Source organism: Centruroides vittatus, unplaced genomic scaffold, assembly GCF_030686945.1.
Source record: "Centruroides vittatus isolate TY-2023 unplaced genomic scaffold, ASM3068694v2 contig_882, whole genome shotgun sequence".
Classification (NCBI taxonomy): domain Eukaryota; kingdom Metazoa; phylum Arthropoda; class Arachnida; order Scorpiones; family Buthidae; genus Centruroides; species Centruroides vittatus.
Genome location: NW_027122574.1, coordinates 1,700,068 through 1,720,021, shown reverse-complemented (window position 1 = coordinate 1,720,021; position 19,954 = coordinate 1,700,068). Strand labels below are relative to the sequence as shown.

General features: G+C 31.6%; 1 protein-coding gene across 2 annotated transcripts in view; it reads left to right on the top strand.

Moving 5' to 3' along the window:
- Positions 1 to 3,731: 3,731 nt before the first annotated feature.
- Positions 3,732 to 19,954, top strand: part of LOC136983424 (QRFP-like peptide receptor) — a 35,104-nt gene continuing 18,881 nt past the window's right edge. The window contains exons 1-3 of one of the 2 annotated variants that reach the window (XM_067280161.1): positions 3,732 to 4,143; positions 18,717 to 18,904; positions 19,499 to 19,756. In XM_067280161.1, the coding sequence (XP_067136262.1) occupies positions 3,804 to 4,143; positions 18,717 to 18,904; positions 19,499 to 19,756 (786 nt within the window). In that variant the 5' untranslated portion in view covers positions 3,732 to 3,803. Of the gene's footprint in view, positions 4,144 to 6,315; positions 6,878 to 18,716; positions 18,905 to 19,498; positions 19,757 to 19,954 lie in introns of those variants that run through there. The other variant, XM_067280160.1, reaches the window with a different exon arrangement.

Sequence of the window (19,954 nt, the reverse complement as noted above, 5' to 3'; positions counted from 1 at the left end):
TATTTTCTACAGTTAATAAATAATTTAAGTGTATAATTTATTGATTTTGCAGATTTAATAACTGCTTTCTGTATAACAAATGCTGTTTTCCATCATCAATATAAAGTATCCTGACACATATCATTTATTTTCTCGATTTTTAACTTATTCTATATTAAAAAAAAATTACTTGCAAGAAAATATTGGAATTTATTTTTTGAAGAGCATTTTTTTTATTATTATTAAAAACAAAATTACTATTCTTAATAAATAAAAATTTCTAAAGCAAAGTCATTTAATAAAATGATAAATTATACAAATTCGAATAGGAGTTGATGATTTTTATACGTATGAAAGTTAATTATACGTAGTTCTCGTAACCCAATATAACCTTAGAATATATCGATGTGCAACGTAAAAGAATCAAATTTAAAGTGTTTCTGTATAGTAGTAAATATATCTTTTAACGTCTCAAATGACCTCTTTAGCTAATGAATAACACTTGTTTAAATCCAGTTTTACGTCTGTAGTAATGCTATAAGCCATGTGAAACGTGTCAGTGTTAAAGATAAACAAATGTTTCCTTGTAGAAAAACACACGAGTAGCATTTATCTGTCCAGACAGATAAAAGTATATTTTTCGAAATTTAAACCAGGAAAAGATTATACGAAATAAGAATAATTACAGATATATTCAAAAATATTCTCCATGCACTCGATTCTTCAAAGCTAAAAATCAAATCCTGAACAAAAGAATTCTTAGAAGAGAAATATTGTTAATGTCATGAAGATGCTCAAGAGAAAATTTCTTTTATTCCATAAAGATAAAGGAGGAATCGCTGTTAATCCTCTGAAAAAAAGAGAACATTTATGGAGTATAATATATTATAATTTAATGTATAAAACTAAACAATTCTTTTGGATAATTATTGAATTTTTGTCGACTCAACATCAGTTTGTAGTATACCGAAAATCGTTTTCAAAAGTAAAAATTGAAGCAAAATCAGCAAAAAAACAATCCTCTCGGATCAGTTCTCGTCTTTCTAACCAAAGAATTTTTTTCAAGAGTACAATTTTTATAGATCTAGAAACATATTTTTCTATCGATTCGACTGGAGAAAGAGAAAAAACAGAATCATTAAAAGAAATTTACTAGCAACAAACTGTCGAACTACATTGATTTGTCTATTTTTACGATAATCCATAAGCGATGTAAACGGGACTTATTGGCATATTAAAATTATTTATTAAAATATTTAAGAGTAATTTAATTATATTTCGGCGAATCTTTTTAAAAACGAAGAAATTCTCAGTTCGTAACAAACAACATTCATTAGGTTAAAAAGATTATTCTTAATTATGAATATTAATATGAATTATAAATTCTTAATTATCCGTCCTAATGTACAACAAAAGACTCGAGTTACATCAATTAGAGAGGAATGAATATTGTCCTTTATATGTAAGGTAGTAAGGTACTGTAAGGTCCATAAGGTCCTTCATATGTACTGTACATTACGTGAGAGAAAATGTCTTTACGGCATTTATGTAGATGTACCAGAGGTTATAGAGAATGCTTTTAGCTCTGTAACAGAGGTTTTTGCAGCTCCTGAAGAGAATATATGAGAGGAATCTCTCACATGTTCTTTAATCAGAAGAATCTCTCTTATGTTCTGCACATAGTTTACTAATAAAGGTTTGATTCGTTATGTGAGGATAACCGGGGTATCGAGTTTGTTAAACTCTTGATACCGCTTACTCGGCAGCGGATCTGTCGGATTTGTCCACTGAATCGTAGAATGGCGATTTTATGTGGTCGTTAAAGTAATAGAAAGAAGAGGCGGAGACAAGACGATCGACGTCTCCTGTCAGGATTCCCGACACCAGATAGGGATTCGATGATGATGAGTGAGAAAGTCGCGGACACGCTTAGTTCGATATCTGGAGTTGAATTTAGTAACGAGACCATATTTAATTAACAAACAAGATTTAATAAAAGAAAAATAAAAATACAACAATACAATACTGCGAGATTATTATTCCTAACCTACTCGAGTCGCGAGAGAGAGAGAGAGATTACAATATTAGAATTATCTACCTCAACTTCTGTAGTATACGTCGACTTCTCGGTAGTCGGAGAATTACGGGAGGTGGAGGATGAATGCGGGATCTTCTTCTCTTACGAAGGCACACAAAGTTAAAATATGCCGAGACTTCTTTATGGCAGCGGACTGCCGTAGTTCATGTGGCAAATTCCTTTCGTTGTGGACTGCCTGGTATTATGTGGCAATTACGTCTTGTCGTCAACTGCCCGGAATGGCGTAAAAGTCTGCCTTTTTAGTCCCCTCTCTGACCAATAGTATTCACAGCCCATACGGGATGTGTGACGGGTGCAGAGACATATGGTTATCCGAATTATAGATAAGGCCGTGTGGGAAGAGAAGTCGATTTCCTTTTCTCCAAAAAATTATGAATAAAATTCCCTTTCAACTTCCCTTTCATACAAACAACTTATAAAATTTTATGCATTTTCCATGCTAAATTAATTAAATAAATCCCGATTCTAATAGATAGAGTTTAGTATATTTACGATAATTTATTCGAGATGTTCTACCTATAACATCTTAATAAGAATTCATAAATAATGGACGAGGATTTATCTATTCTTCAGTGAACACGAGAATCTGAGAATTGAGCCAGACAGAAACTTTCCAGGTGTAGTCGTAGGAAACTGTTACGAAACTAATACGAAAATATATTAGAATTAAATTCAGATTTCTCTATTTAAAGATTTGTAATGTTTAGAAAATGAAAAGTAACTTTCTAGAATAGTAACGCTTTGATGAAGACGTGATTCGACTGGAAGAACAAGAGAGAGTAATGGACTTTCTTCGACGCATTCCTTTATCAAAAGGTCCTTACATGAAATATGTAAGAGGTTGTTGTGTGATGATAAATATGTAGCACGTCTCAGAAGATGAGAGAAGTCTTAACAAAGTCTGTAATGTGTATTCGAAAACTGTTCGAAGGACAAATGAACCGAAAGAAACTTGATAAACAAATAACATAACGGAAATAAAAATCCTCCTTTCTAAAAATACTAAATATTTATTTGTTTACACGTTTATTTGAATACATCAAAACATAATTTACTATAAATATTAATTAAAAAATATATGTATGTACGATTTAAAACACAGGAATTTATAAATTCTGTAAATTTTGCGTTATAAAGATTACATTTGATTATTTTCTCTGTTAAGAAAGACACATTTTGCAGTCGAAAATATAAAGTTCACTTATTCTTGTCACTAGTTAAGGAGCGTCAACAGGAATAACCAGGATAAATATGTTCAAACTTATCGCTCCCAGAACTTATTAAGATGCTTCTGTTTCGTGTTAGTAGCGACATTCTTCACCCTTGACGACGAGAAACTTTTATTATAAGATTATATAAAATGTACTGTACTTTATTTTTTTAATCTTCTCTCTTCCTATGCATCGAACAACTACTTCGGGGACGTCTACAGTTAAGTATCGAAGGACACAAAGGTTAAACAAATTACCTTCTGTTTGCTAAGAGAATTGTTTCGAACACTTGATATCCTTTTCCACGTGTTATATTGATTAGCGATCGAAACTGAGTATCGTAAACAAAGCGCGTCCTGTCGACGTCATCGACACTCGACCCTGAACTAAGTGTTGTTAGAAAGTTCTCCACGGTATCGGGATGAGTAACTCGTTCCCGAGATCCCACGCGCTCGTCACTCGTCGGTCTACTCGTAACTTGTGACATTCGCGAATTGGTGTCGACTCGAATCAAAATGGATCTCGGATGCGAGAATTTTAGCGAAGTAAAGTTTTGGACTAATCATTCTTTCCCTGCAAATAAGGAAAGGGTTCTAGTCTTATTCGACTACCTCAGACTGACCGTATGTTGCATTTTAATTCTTTGGACAATAGGAAGCAATTTGTTGGTGGTTCTGGCGGGATGCTTCGAACAATCTCTCAAGAACACCACAGGAAAGTTTCTAGTTAATTTGGCCACGGCCGATATCTTCATCGCAATTTTCTGTATGCTGATCCACATCGTTCGCTTGTTTCAAAATCAGCACCAGTATCCATTAGGTCCAGTCATGTGCAAGTTCGAGATCTTTAGTAAAAGTAAGTTTTTAACACCTCATTTTAATACTTATCTTTCTATCGATCGTAAGTAATGATCGGCAAATTAAGTAATTCATTTTATTTCATGGTATTATAATGTAATTAAACGACTTGTTTACAAAGTAAGCGAATGACATTTAAGTGACACATTTCGCTTCACTCCGAAGCGCTATTGTTTGTCATTATATTATCTTTAGTATCATTTCGCATCAGATTTATTAGAATGCTTAGATTGGTTTTTATATTATCTCATATTCCGGATATATAGTCAATATGATTAATGTTACCCTTGGTGCCAAGATGGCGGCTCGTCCCTGATTCCAGCAAAGAAATAGTGGGACGCACGTTCTAACCTAACCTAACCTAACCTATTCTAATAATTTTGTTTCTAATAATTATGGTAATTTATTAGAATAGGTTAGGTTAGAACGTGCGTCCCACTGTTTCCTTGCTGGAATCAGAGACGAGCCGCCATCTTGGCACCAAGGGTAACATTAACCGTCACAATATTCTTTCTGTTATTACTGCACGAAACAAAATAACATATGTGATAACCCAAAAGACATGTTTACAAGCACACCACTTCGAATGTTTCTGTACTTTATAGAAACGATTTCTTTTGTCATTCTGCAAATCTGTCAAAAAATTACATAGAAAAATTGAGGATAGAAAATGAGTTTCCAGTAGATCAAATACAGTAAACTTCCTGCGAGTATAAATAAAGAAATCCATTTACCCAGTGAAATCCTAGAAATTCGGAGAAGTTTTTTATCTTGAATTTCTAGGATTTCAGATTTCAAATTATAGAAATTCAAGTGGTAAATAATTCGAATTTCTAGAATTTTAGAAAAGTTTAAGGATATAAACTGTGAATAATAAGTTATTTTTAAGACACACAAGATAAGTTTAATTGTTGCGATTCTAAAATTATTTTATTAAATTTATCTTCGCCTTAATTATTTATTTGAAATGTTCTTTTTATAGACACCAATATAAAATATAATTTGCAAATAATTGACTATAATCGACGTAGTTTTCAAGTAATTTATCTATCGAGAATTAAGAACTTTTTAAATTATTTCCTTTTTAAAGGTTGTTTATCGCTTCGTATAACTTATATTAAGGATGCAATTGATATTCATCTCTCAATAAATTAGATTTTTATTTTCTTAATTTTTAACGGAATAAACAGAATAACTTAATTTTAAACGGAATAAACGGAACTTCGTGTGTTTGCAGTTTTTCTTAGTTCTGTAATAACGGCACGTGATGTCGTGACGTATCGAATGTTCACCCCGACGTTGTTAGAATTTTTATAAATTCTAACGCGAATCAATTTGACGAAGTGTGAAAACTTATCGTCCAATAATTACTTAATTACCTTCCTCCCTCGCTCTGACGTTTATATTTTTATGACGTCTTCCTCTGTGACGTAACGCTGTTAGATCACCGAACGAACCGACTCTCTTCTTACATTGGATCGATAGAGCGAGATGCAACTGGTAAGAAATGTGTAAGAAGATATACTTTCTTAATAAATAGACAACATTATTCTCCTTTCCTTTAATAATTAAGAGTGAAGGGGATTATTCTATTGCTGTATGTGTTCACTCTTCATCTCCTCCTCTTCATGTGAAGGAGGGAGGAGGAAACGTGAGCATACGTACAGGGGAGGATATATATTAACTTTATCACTACAAATTTAGTATAACTTTAAATTTTGTCTTGTATCAGCCTTTCTTGTATCATTTATCCACATAGGAGCGGTACTTTTATTATTATTCGTTCCCGCATCCCGGAGATATTGAAAAATCAGCGAAGCGAAATGAGAATCTCCCTTTCATAAATATTTTAATGGATTGGATGACGTTGTTGTCTGAGACGAATGTCTTATATTTATTAATACTTGGCTCGACGTCATTCAATTATATCCAAGGTCAAAATCTTTCTGCTAACTTTTATTTTATTTATTTTTTCCACTTCGAATTCTTCAATATATAAACTATTAAAAAAATCAAGCCCAGTTTAAAGTAGAAAAATATATCCTCATTTAATAAGGTGAAGAATATAAACAAACTCAATTTTCTCTATTAGGTAAAATAATCAAATGGCTAATTACCAATTCAAATTAAGCATTTTATAGCAGTCCTTTTACTGTATATCGATACTGTGATGATTTCTGCAACATCCGCTAGCGGTGGAAGGAGCGCTTAACTCACCGGATCGATAGGAAGTTGAGGAGACTCCGAATGACGTCATCCGAACATTTACCAATAAGAGAAATGTGTAGTGGCGCGCGCCTGACCTTCCGCGTTTATAAGCGAGCCACGAGGCCCACCACCACATCCGTTCGGGGTGTCGTGCTTCCGATTATTTTACATCCCAGCTATGGAGGATAAAGGGTGTAATGAATCGGAGTGGCTCTATCTCAATTTCTCTTCTATAGATTTCCCTAGCGATACCTCACTTAGAGAATTCACGTGGAAGGAGTACGCAAAAATCGTGAGTTACCTGTTGTTGATGTGTGCCACTATAGTGGGCAATTTGGGAATTGTTTTCGTCGTAGGGCTCAACAACTCCATGCGCACCACCATAAACATATACCTGGTGAACCTAGCAGTTGCTGACTTGTTGATCTGTCTTACCTGCATGTGGGTCCATCTGTGCAACGATTTGACAGAACCCATGTACGTTCTGGGACCTTTCATGTGCATTTTTAACCCTTTCGCTCAAAGTGAGTGTTTTGCATTTATAATATTCTATTGATAAAATCCTCGTGTATTCTTATATTCTGTTAATTATCCTCCATTTGGGAGACGATGTTTATTTTGGATTTCCGAAAAATGTATCGTGTAACGCGATTACCACCGATCTGAAGTGCCCACTTTGTAACCAGTTTTACGTTAGTTTAATGTTTACTTCTCTCAATAGAGATACGTCTTCTATGTTTAGATATACTCATTTAAATTTAGTTCTTCTCTACACTCACTCGCTAATTCGGGAACGTAACATTATACGAGCTTCTTGAGGGTCGTTTCCAGTTCGCAATCGACTAAAAACTTTAGATTTGTTGCTCCTCTTGGAGAATCGGATAGAAGTCAAAGACTAAAGGCTTTATTGCATTCGACTGTCTTTACACTTTTGTCTCTGCCGCTTGTTTTGTCTTCAAAAACTATAAAGAAACTCTCAAATTTCTCTCTCTCTTCCTTCTTTCCTTTCTTTTCTTCACTTATAAACAGGTAAATTTTGAGATTCCGCATCTCTTCATAAAATTGTAAAGATGAAAGAACGAATTTAAACTAATTTTATAAACTTCTTTAAAACTTTCCCCATAGATTTTTTGACTTTCCTTTTCTTATAAATCTAAAAAATCACATTTTTTCTTACTGTTATTTATTCTCTATTTATTTCGTATATTTGTGAATTGTATTCTATCGATTATAAAGAACATATTCGTTTTTATAAATCCATATTTCTGTATTTCACCTTGAAATCAACGATAAAATCTTTATTCGTGTACAACACAAAAATGTATTGTTACCATCGTTTAAAGCATTACTCAATTTGTATAATCTCCTGTCGTTCTCCGTCCTTGAATTACACTTCGTTTCGTATAATTTTTATATGAAACAAACAAGAATCTTTTATATTTTATATAAAAATTTTGTAGAAAAGTTTCTTCTCTACACATTTATCTTCACACCAAAGCTATATGTAAGTTGTTGATGTCACTATATACAATAGCTTCCTTACGCTGTATCTATAACGTAAGAAAGGTGATAATAATTAATGTAACGTAAGGATATAATAATTCCTCTACAGTTATAAAACTATAACAAAGATAGGAGGTTTAAGGAACTTTTCCACCAGATTCTGTTACGTTGTTAGGAGTTTTTTGAATTTTTGGATTGATAACATCGCGTGTAACGTATTTTTATTTTTCCTCTCTCCTCTCTGCTGTTTACGAAAGTATCAGAAAATTGGTTCCTCGAATAACTGTGTAAATGGACAGTGGTATGAATGTCGAGTTAAGTTCCGGAAACAGTCGAAAATAGTGTCGACGTCACGAGTAATCGGATCATAGTGTCATTTCCGAGCTGTTATCGCTTTAATCTATGATGACTGCAAAAATAAATCCGGAAAAATATCTTTATCTTCTTTTTCCGAGTTGAAAATAAAGTAACTACAGCTAAACATTAGCTTTGTTACTGTGCGGTAATATTTTGAAACAAGCTTACACTTCTTTATCTTCTTTCTGTTACTAAGTTTCTTATAAAATTTTAAGTTACCTTTCTGAAATTTCTTCGTGTTCGTTTTGTTTTTTCGATATAGGAATAAAGAAACTATTGTTTACCCATTAGAACAACAGTCGAACCCTATGCAGTCTCCAAAGTAATATCTCTTATATTAATAAATACATATTTAGCTTTCAAGATCCTTCGAAGACGTCTATTCACTTCCTTCCTCTTAGGAAACTTTCTGGTTTAACTCTTTCATTCTTCCATTTTCATGGAGTTATTTTCTGTAACGTAATATATTAAACGATGAACTATCGATAAAATCTGTTGCTATTTCCTTGGACTTTGATTTGTTTCCATAGTTAGTGGATAAGATTAATTCTGTTATTATTCAGCATAAACACTAGTTCTTCAGTGATGTAGAAGATGAGCACCTTGTTCTTTGTATATCATTCTAATTAATTACCCATCTATAGATAATTATACAGACTTATGATTACTAAAACTAAACTTTAACATTTTGCATTTCGTGTTACCAAAGGATGCGAACCTTCTCTTTTTAAGTTCATTTAACGCTAAAGGTATACGGAATTAAGTTATAAAACTTTGAATATTATTTTCTTATTGATAAATTCTTGTGTATTTAATTTTCATCTTTGATAAGAAGGATAGAAGGAATGTAAACTTAGAAAAAATTAGGTTAAAGTGTAACAAGGAACCCGATAACACTAATTAACGTATCCCACATTTCCCTTTCCTTTCTATACAAGAAATTACGTCACGGTTTCTAATCTAGTTCCGTTCCTATCCCCCCACCTAGGGCATGTATCCGTTAATTAATGACGTCAAAACATGGCACCCGCATTTTTTTATCAGAATGTAGTGGGATTATCGCGATGAAGAGAGATCGAAATTCGATGGTTTTTTTTGACTCGTTAAGAGATACAGAACTTGAACTCTGTGTTTGCTTAACCCAAGCCCTGTTTATCTAAGAAAAATAAATGGATTATGTGTTTTTTAGATGTTGATTCGTCGGTGATGCTTATTCGAGAAGGTGAGAAGTGAGATTCTCAATTGACTTCACGTTAGACGTACTTATCGCGTTATATAAAGGGGTTAGCTGCGAAGAAATTTACTCTACAAGCAAATTGTTGGTTTCCGGGAGGCGTATCTTTAACACTTATCTTGTATTGAGATAATTGACCTATCTCAATTGTCTTCTATGACGTTTACGTCCTGTTTCGTTCCCTTAATTGATGAAAATAAATAGCAAAATTGTCTTTTAAATCGAATTAAACCGTATTAAAGTCGTAACTGATCCATATGATTAATGTTAAATTGGATCTTTTTATAGGTGTTATCGTGTTTATCTCATTACGAAAGCGTAACGTAAATTATTCTCCCTTTATCTTTAGTAAATATTTTTACCATCTTCTTGTTATTTTCGATAATTTAGAACGTTCTAAACTCTAATGAACATAAGGTCGTGTTTTATGCATAAATTTATTTGAATTATGCAACAAAATTTCTCACATTATCTGCCAAACTACTGTAAAAATTCACTGAATTTTTATGCAAATTAACAGAATAGAAGCTTAATGCTTTTTTATATTTGTGTGAATGTTATAATTTAATTTCTTCGATTTTTTTCTCTAGTTAAATATTAAAAATAAAATAAAATTTCTGAAGAATTCCTATAAACTAATTAACGTTATTTTTTTATAACATAAAAACTTCGTGTTTGTTATTAAGAATTCCTCATTTTTTGGAAGATTTTATTTCTGAATAATCCGATACCCAACGAATCAGAGTGGTGTCGGATTATCGGACGTGTTTGCAGGCAAAATTCGAGAAGTTATATACGATTTGACTAAGGCTGCAATCAGACTTGTGGCTCTAAGTTATAACATATAACAGGCCCTTTCCTCCGTTAAGTATTATAATAATTCATCTTCCTTTAATGTACAGTGATAATTGTACTGCGAGAATTGAGATGATTTTACACATCCTAATATTACACTGAAACAAAACTCTTACCTTCTCAAGCCTTATTTATAATATATACAAAAATAAATGTTGATCGTCACTGTTAAACATTTACTTCATTGGACTTGTATAGAATATTTTACAGTATTTTACCTAAAATTACATAAAATTCGAAGGGTAAATGTATATTTTTATAAGGCAAATTGATAGAGAAATGAAAGTAATGCTTACTCTATTCATAAACATCCGAATGCGAGTGGAAAAGTAAAGAAAACCTTTCATTACATTCTAGATTAATCGATATTAATGAAAGTGGGTGTACACATTACATAACTTTAATAGAAACAATGCTTTGTTTCTTTATATTTAGCTCCATCTGTATCACGTTCTCATTTTCTGTACAGTACATCAAAACCCCCGATATTTCGTAATAGCTGCGTAATCAGTGTATTGTATTACGTCAATTTGACTTCATTTTTCTACTTTTCATTACAAAAATATAGGGATGTTGTTGAAATAATAGAGAAAATATAAAATCTATCCTAGACAAATACATAAATATATCACTTTTAATTTTAAATGTTTTAGTTGTATTATTATTTAATTTATAAACAAAACAGTATAACGCGAGCTTCATTGATATTGTAGGAAATACCAGCAAGACCTAGTTATCATTTTATAACAAGGAAGTAAATAGTATGAAACGGGTTCAAAATTTAGGAAATTCATTCGTTTGTAGTGTTAGTATGGCGAAGAAACAGAAGAATTTAATAATATTTTTGATATTGAAACTTCGTGAGACATATAAAGAGAAGTGAGTTTTAGATCACAGTTTAATTACTCTTTGGAGGAGGATGAGAGTGGGAGTATCTTCCTCTTTTCATTTATCTTCTCAAAGTAAGTGATCAAGAAGGATTTCCTTCAATAATTGCTACTCTCTCAGTTCCGGTGACGTCATAGTTGAGTTTAATCTCTAATTCGACATTTCTCACCTTATATTTCTATTAATACTTTAGTTTCGAAAATTGTTATCATTAAGTTAATTAATTACGGGGATTTTAATTATTAACTAAATATCTTTGCTGGTACATATAATTTAATGGAACAAATTGAGACAATCTCTAACTAAATCTCTCTTTTGATCACTTAATTAGTTATTAGCAGAAATTTTAATGCCTTGATCATATAAAAAAATTCTCTCCTATTCATTGAATAATTTTTCACTGTTTTATTGAATTTTGATCTTCTTTTACTACTTAAATGAAGGAAAAAAACGCATTCTAAAAGGCATATTATTAATAATTCACAATCCAGGAATTTCTCACGATTTGACTATTTCTATCTTGAGACTAAATAGGGGGGAACTTGATGAAATTGCCTAAGAAAAGGACATTCGTTACGCCAGAATAGTGCACATTCTTGTCAGTTCGACGTCTTTGGCTTTCAATTTTAAAAAAATTGTAGACCTATAAATCCCCACTATCGTACTTCCGTTTGTCTGTTCTACCTTAATCTCGTGAATGGTGATAAATGAATAACAATACCAGATATAAAAAGGTTAGAGGTAGAAGACTCCATTAACTATATATTAACTTCCGATCTAGACGGGAATTCACATGATTTCAATTCAAAAATTTTTTCAGAACGGAGTTATATACATATAATAACTGACATGACTCTGTTGTTATCAGGAAAAGTATGATGTACAGGAGCAAGACACTACTAATTTCAGGTAAAGATCATATAATTTAAATTAATACTTTGAAATGTATTTAAAAGAAACTTTCTAATATCCACTTTTTAAATATTGGAGTGGATGAGGGGCGTATCGATGTATCCAAACATTATAAAAACATAAAATATTGCATTTGTAAAAACAGTAAACGAATGTAATTAATTATTGGCATCAGCGGGAACAACAAACAAAATAAAGAACGGATGTAGAGGATAGAAACTCCAATAGAAAAATGACAAAAACAATTACGATTTGTCGAATTTGAACGAAGATCATAACATATAATTTAATTTAAAACCGTTTAGTGTATTTGATTTTACATCAAGTAATATGATTGATGTCGTTTCTAAAGTTTACCTTTTCCAATCGTTTAAATAGAGAAGATTGACAGAGTTCAGTAAATGCTCATAAATGACGTCAGTTTCTGCATTTCGATATCGATTCGGCTCTTGTAATGAATAAAAATTATATTTATAGTAAAATCATGGTAGATAATTTTTGAAAAATTATCAAGAATCAGAGTTGGAAAGTTCTATAGAAAGATCTTCGTGAATAAGATATGTAAAGATAAAGAACAGGAAAGTTAGAACTTGTGCTGCTTAATGAAGAAGATTCTTCATTAAGATACGAATATTTAAATATATCTAAAGATTAGTGTTCGATTTACAATGCAAAGAAACAAAGATTTAAGCCAATTCCTTCTCTAGAAATTGTCGAACTGGAGAATCGAAATTATATCGAACTTCCTTTATAATTAAAGAATTCTTTAAGCATTCAGCAATTTGGTGATTACAATACAGTTTATTGAATTCGACTCCTTTAATCTGTTTTCAGTTGATGGAGATTTTAAATAGAAAGACAATTCTGGACAATAATTATGCATAAAAATCTTGATTAGAAAGTACTAAGCTGTTACTTCACTATTAATTCTTATCGTGGTTTAATTATTTGCATTTAATTGTATATAATCTCGGTCACTTGTATTTTTATATTATTTAATTAATATTAATCAGAAGAAAGGTTTCTGATTTTATATAATAATTTAAAAACATTTTTAAGCATCTAAAATAATTAAGTTAAAATTTCTGGGATTCTAATACACGTATTCTAGTAGCATTTTATAATATTGTTTAGCAAAAACACTTTTTTATGTCTGTAATAATGTGGCACGTTAATGACGTCTAACGTCTAAAATTTTAGCATTACACCTTCTTTATAAGGTCATCAGAGTAATAACGACAAAAATGACGTCAAAATTCTTTAAAATGCATGCATATAACAACACACACATCCTTTATATACACTATATAGGTTTGTGTCTTAGACTATTTGTTTATGTAAAGAAATATGTTCACTTTTTCCAAATAGTTGCGTGACAAGGTAACTGTAGAGGCACTAAAGGAGGAAAATCTATATTTACATTACATCCTTGTATGCTTTTTTATACAATATTCGCTTTGAGATATACAACACAGAATATTTTTCCACACAACTGTAAAGTGGACATTTCTGTTTGCCAGATGTTGGTATATTGGATAGATATAAATAACTTTATTGCCTTTCTTTGGCTTTTCTTTCTCTTTACTCTGTTCAGATATTGGCTGCTTTTTTTCGTATTGAAGTTGTGTCGAAACTTTGTTTACTTCGTGTCAAAACCGGATTTGTTCTAGAGTTTATATTGACAGAGATCTATCTACTTGTTGGCAGAGGATGCCTAAACACACCTATCATTTGTTCTTTAAAGCAACTGTATAGATGTGTTATCATTGTTTCTTTTTATTAATATTTGTAGAAAGATTTTCTAACGAGAAATTATACTTGTCACACAAACAATAGATTTTAAGGAGTATAAAAATTCGACAACTTAAGAAAAAAACTTTATGAAAATCTTTGCAAATTACAAAAAGTAGATTTAGTAAAGTATCTCACTTAGATACATGCTGCAAACTTATTTTCTCTGGAGTAATTTGTGCCTTTACATAAGTGATACAAGAAGAAACTCAATTTGCATAAATTGAAAGGAACTGTTTCTCGTGAATTAACAATAAAAGCAGAATTAATTTTATAATATGAATAAATTTTCTTCTTTACAAATCTACAGCATGTTATTTGTCGTTGCGAACATTTTTAAAGCAATTATTCTCGGAATAAAAACTAGAAATTGCAATTTTGAGAGAAATTACCCGTGTGCATTTTCAGAGTAACCAATTTCAATGTTTACTTCATAAGAATATCCCGAGCAAATTAGAAATGTTATTACTTGTGTGTAGGATGAACACTCACATCGATTTCAATTTTATTTCATCATTTTTATTCCTGTTTTCTCCCTCTTCAATTCACCAGTGGCCAAAATGGAGGTGGACCAAACACTGGTTGCTGGAGGTGGATCGCATCTGACCAGAGGACTAATCACGTGAAGTTTCCTGAGTTTTCTTCGCGTGTCTAACAGCGGTTTCCCGTAGAAAGTCCTTCTGGCAGGCACCTCATGGACAGATCGTTCATGTATTGCATTGACTCAATAATCTAATCTAATCCTCTCCCTCTTCCTTGTATAATCTTTTCTATTTAATTATACGAGCTAGATTTTTGGCATTATTTTAATAGCAGCGTACTTTATTTTCATCATTTATATTCTCTATATTTTGAATGGCATTTATTGCCAAGATAATAAAATCTTCTTAAACTTTTTCTTAAATCTTCGCAAATTTCCCCCCATAAATAAAGTGGAAAGAAATCAATAATTAAATTCTATGAACTTTCATAAAATAACGAAGATATTTTTTGTTGTATTCAATGAAATAACCTGAGAAAACATTGTTAAAGTTAGCTTAAAAGGCAAATCCCCATTACATTCCCCATCTTTTCTGGAAAACAAAGAATAATCACTTCCAAAAATAGGAAAATAACGACATTTACGACGTCTATATCTTGAGAAACACGAACATATAATACTCTTCTGTAGAATAATGAATCTTGTATATGGTATTTGGGAGTGGTCCTTCTCGCTAATGTTCTAGAGAGATTAAGTATAATCAGGGATTACAGAATTAGCCAAAAATTGATTAAACTGGTGAAGTAAATTAAGAGGCACGACTTATACTAAATTAAGTGAGAGATATTAGAATACAAAGTTAAATTTGGTCCAGGATTAATTGTTAATTATTTGGCAGAATATTTTTCTTTTATCAATTAAGAATTTGTTTTTTATCTTTAATTTTTTTTCTGTTGGGAAAGCTAAAATTGCTTTTTTAATTACTATTTTTGGCATACGTACGATTTCTTTATGAGGTTTTGAAATTCATACTCGCATACCAAAACACTTTTTATATAGTTTAATAAAGAGAGAAGTGGTTTAGTTTGGTAGTGGTTGGTTGTTTCTCCAAAAGAAGTGATTGATTGAGAGGACTCGACTTCTTTCTTAAGAGCTACATCATTTGGTAAGTGGTCGAGCGAATGAGAACTTTTATGAAGCAGGAGTTTTTTATTTTATTCTGTTGTTTCGCTTCTTTTAGACAAAATATTTTAGTTTTTTTATAATATTTTTACTGATTACTTTTTCTCTTCATTTCAAAATTAATAATGGTAAAGTAACATCAGTCGATAGATGTTAGCCCTCTCTGAACACTCCTGTTCTTCATCACTGAAGTTAAGCAGCTGTAAAGAGTTAATTAAAAATTTGATTTCCTGTAAAGTTACAGCTATAAACAAAGATAAACCCCCCCCCAATTTTGTTTAAAATTTAAATTATAGAAAGCATTTAATAGAGTTGGAGTAAATTTTCTGAAACTTTTTCTTTAATTTAATGACCTCGACTGCTAATCATCGTCTTAAAAGTCGAGTTAAACTATTATTATCATCTCTTTAATTATCATTAAACAGATAAATGTCATCATAATTTAGTTAATCATTTTCGTTGTTTTATTTAACATTTTAATAATTTTAAAAAATAAATATATTTCTTGGCATTATCACTGCTGCTCATGCTGTAGCAGTTGAGCAGTAGTAGATGGCGTTAGTAGTGATAGAGAGCGCTACAATATTTGTAGCGCCACCGACATCGTCGGTAGCGCCCTCTTTCGATAAATCTAGGTGATGTTATCGAACATAATAAAACGAGAATGTAATTATTATTCATAACATTTCCTGTTGTATACAATTGATAGTATCGAAATGAATATAAAAATGAATCGAATGGATTTAAGAGATTTTATTAATTAAAGTCAATTGAAGAAACTTTAAATATATATGATTAGCTGGTTTATAGGCTATTATAAGTCCAGATCAAAACACGGGTTATTTATAGAAACAAAGTTTTAAGTTTTGCTCGTATATGGGTAGATAGTTGGTTGGAGAAGGGTGGGGTCTGATAGAAGAAGGAAAGAAAACACAGACAATCTGCCAAGGGGTTCTCCCTGAGAGGACTTTCTATTGTAAACCTCCTATTTTCGTGTTAGAACGTAAAGAAAACCCGGGAAATTCCAGTAGCCAGTACGTGTCTAAATACCACTTTTCAGCGGTTTTAACCACTCGACCACTGGTAGGCAGATTGAGAACGGAAGCGGATTTACGGGATGCGCAGGGTGCAGCTTCATCCCTCTTCTGGGGAGTAAAGCAGGATTCCGTAATAAAAAATTTTGTAAGGCGTATTGTTTACTTTCTGTGCCCTCTTTAAACATTTCTAGATCCGCTATTGGTTGAGGAAGGTATTTACATAACATTTTAACATAGAGTATAAGTTGTTTGCAGAATACTCAAACTACATTTTATTGTGCAGAGTTTAATTCTTCAGTTTTTCTTCCATACTTTCTTAAGTTTGAATTGTAAACTGTATCGCTCCATTAGTCAGAATATTATTTGTAAAATTTTAGATTTAGAAATGGCAGAGTAATTAAACCAGGAAAATCATCTTTTAACTCTACAATCTTCACTCAGAGTTACTACATCCTTTGCTAATTATTACATTAAAAATCATGATGATTAATTACACAGATGAGAATAGAAGGCTAATTACTCAATGATATGAGTAATCATGTTTAAGCTACTCTAATTATTTAATGATTATATTATTCATACAAATTTATTTTTATTTTGTATACTCCTTATTATTCAAATTTTATGTTATATTTATTCGAATTCGCTGCCAAAGTGTCATCGAAATATATATATATATATAGAAAATGTCCATCATTAAAAGAATATTTCTATACATAGAATAAATTTGTTTGTCCGAGTAGAATCCGAGACTAATGGCTATTACTCATACATTCTATTCAAAAATGTATAACAGATAGGTCTATAAATAAAGTGATGTATAGGCTAATGGATCTGAAATGACAGCTGCTTTCTGAAGAAGTTATACCGCATGATAATGATTCAATGATTAAAATTTGATACAGCAACTAGAAGAGAAAAAAATATAACGTCATATTTTTTCAATGTAAAATGAAAAATCTGAATTTAACACAATTTGAAAACCTTTCTCTATAATTTTGTACTTAAATTTTGTATTTTCTCCTGTAATTTTTGTGCTCTTCGATCTTTTTCAACATTCTCTGCCTGATTGCTTATATAGAAAACTCCAACATTAATCTCTGTTACGTATCATTGTATGGGGATTCCTTCTTTTTTCTAGAATTTCAATTGGACGTATCACAATCACACGCTGTTTCCGGGAAAGAATCGAAATAAAAACAAAGCTTGACAATGCAATTACATTGTTTCTCGCTAGTGCAAACGATCGATGCAACATAGAAAACGTTAGACAGATGTCATTATCAAACTTTTTCCTTCTGCTCCATCAGATCCTAAGTCATTTTAGTTTTATCCTAAAGTTTGAAATCGATTTAATACTTTTTTCTAAGTACATTTTAATAAATATTAAGAGATGTCTTTAATAACACGAATCACTACAAACGTCAAATGACTGTAATGTAATATCTGATGAAGTAATATTATTTTTCCATCTCTGCTCTCTGAATGTATTTACATTTAATGTATTTTTATACAACTTCTACAAAACTTTCAGAATAGAAATGAGCCTTTTTTGACAGTTTCTTAGAAAAATTCAAGTAAAAGTACCTCTGACAGTTGGTAATTCGGTAATTTGCTCGAGTCTTAGCAGAGACTATAAGCGTTACATCCCACTTTATTCGATCATTTAAAGACTTCTTCACTTCTTAAGTGTCTTTGATGTCGTTCAACAACTGAGAATTACAATTCTGTTAGCAATTATCCCACCAAGTAGCAAACCTTTAACGAAATTATACAGAAGTCCCTAATGATTTGAATTTATTTATATAACAGATGCACCAAAACTACAAAAATAAAAGACACAACAAGAGTGTCATCCTTTTCAATTCATGAAATTTAAACTCTGGGTGCTACCTTTAAGTTAATATTAACAATTGTAAATTACTAAATTACAAAGTTTTCATAATAAAATCACTTTATTTGTATTCTTATACATTCAATCTTATGAAAAATTGGTCAAATTTTCAACAGGAATTTTAGGTTTTTTGAAAATTAAAATCCATAACTTACAGCCGGCGTTAGCATAACTTACTATGCATCAAGTTGACCTATTCGAGTATAATTTGTACAATTTTTATCCACAGTGACGTGTCTGACGGCTAGTGTATTAACTCTTTCTGCCATTTCCTGCGACCGATTCATCGCAATCATGTTCCCTCTACATGTCCGCATCACTAAACAAAGGACTAGTGCTGTCATCACAGTTATCTGGATCGTTTCCATGTTGGCTGCTATTCCTTTCCCCATCTACAGAACTCACGTGGAAAGACAGGTGAGTGTAAAGTTTCTCTATCGCATAACGTGATGTTCTCGTAATTCCAAAAACTATTCTTCAGATCTATCATTCTCGGCACTCGTTATTCTTGCGTGATTTGTTGTCTTGACAGCATAAACACTTAACGATTTATCATTGTCCAAATTTTCTCGTCGACGAATTATAAGTTATTGATGCGAAAGTTGCCATTTTACCTGAGCGGAATTTTAATGTTACATACAAATTCGTTTCTGTCACGCTCGCGATATTAGCTTTAAATCTCTACAATTGATGTTACTGTCCTAAACGTTGGACACAATGTATGACAAAGAGCAAAACTGTTAGGATTTTCATTATTTAATTTATTATATGATATATTCCTTGAGGATTTTTGTATATTCTTACTAAAAACGTTGATTTATTTATACAAAATTCTTTATATTTTTACTCACAAAAGTTGTTACTCATTAGTAATATCACTTCAGATACTCATCAGCACGTGTTACGGAAATGCTAAGTAATTATATTTTTGTTATTAAAAAGTATGCACGAACGTCACTTATCATCGTCTCCTTTTTGTTTTTATAATAAAGGATGCTTTTCTCCTTTCAGTGGAGCGACTTCCTGGAGATCCAATGCTCAGACGTTTGGCCCCACGAAGTGGTTTATTCGGAAGAATTAGGAAGATGTATCAAACTGGTCAAAGGAAAGAAGATCTATTACACTTTTGTCACAATAGCGCTTTTTTTCCTACCAATCATCATCATGTCCACCACCTATTCTCTCATCGTTAGGAGACTGTGGATGAGCGAACTTCCGGGAGAGAGGAGCACTTCTAACATTAACATTCAGCATAGGGCTAAGAAAAAGGTATGGATTAGCAAAGGTATCGGTTCTGAGTGTATATTTTAAAACAGGATGAATAAATCGCGCTTCAATGCCACGAAAGATAACAATACCATCACATATACGTTTAGTTTACGTCTATCGTGTATAAATTAACACGTAAGCAATTCTTTCCGTACTTTAAACTCCTTTTTGAATGCATAATAGGTCATAAATATGGTT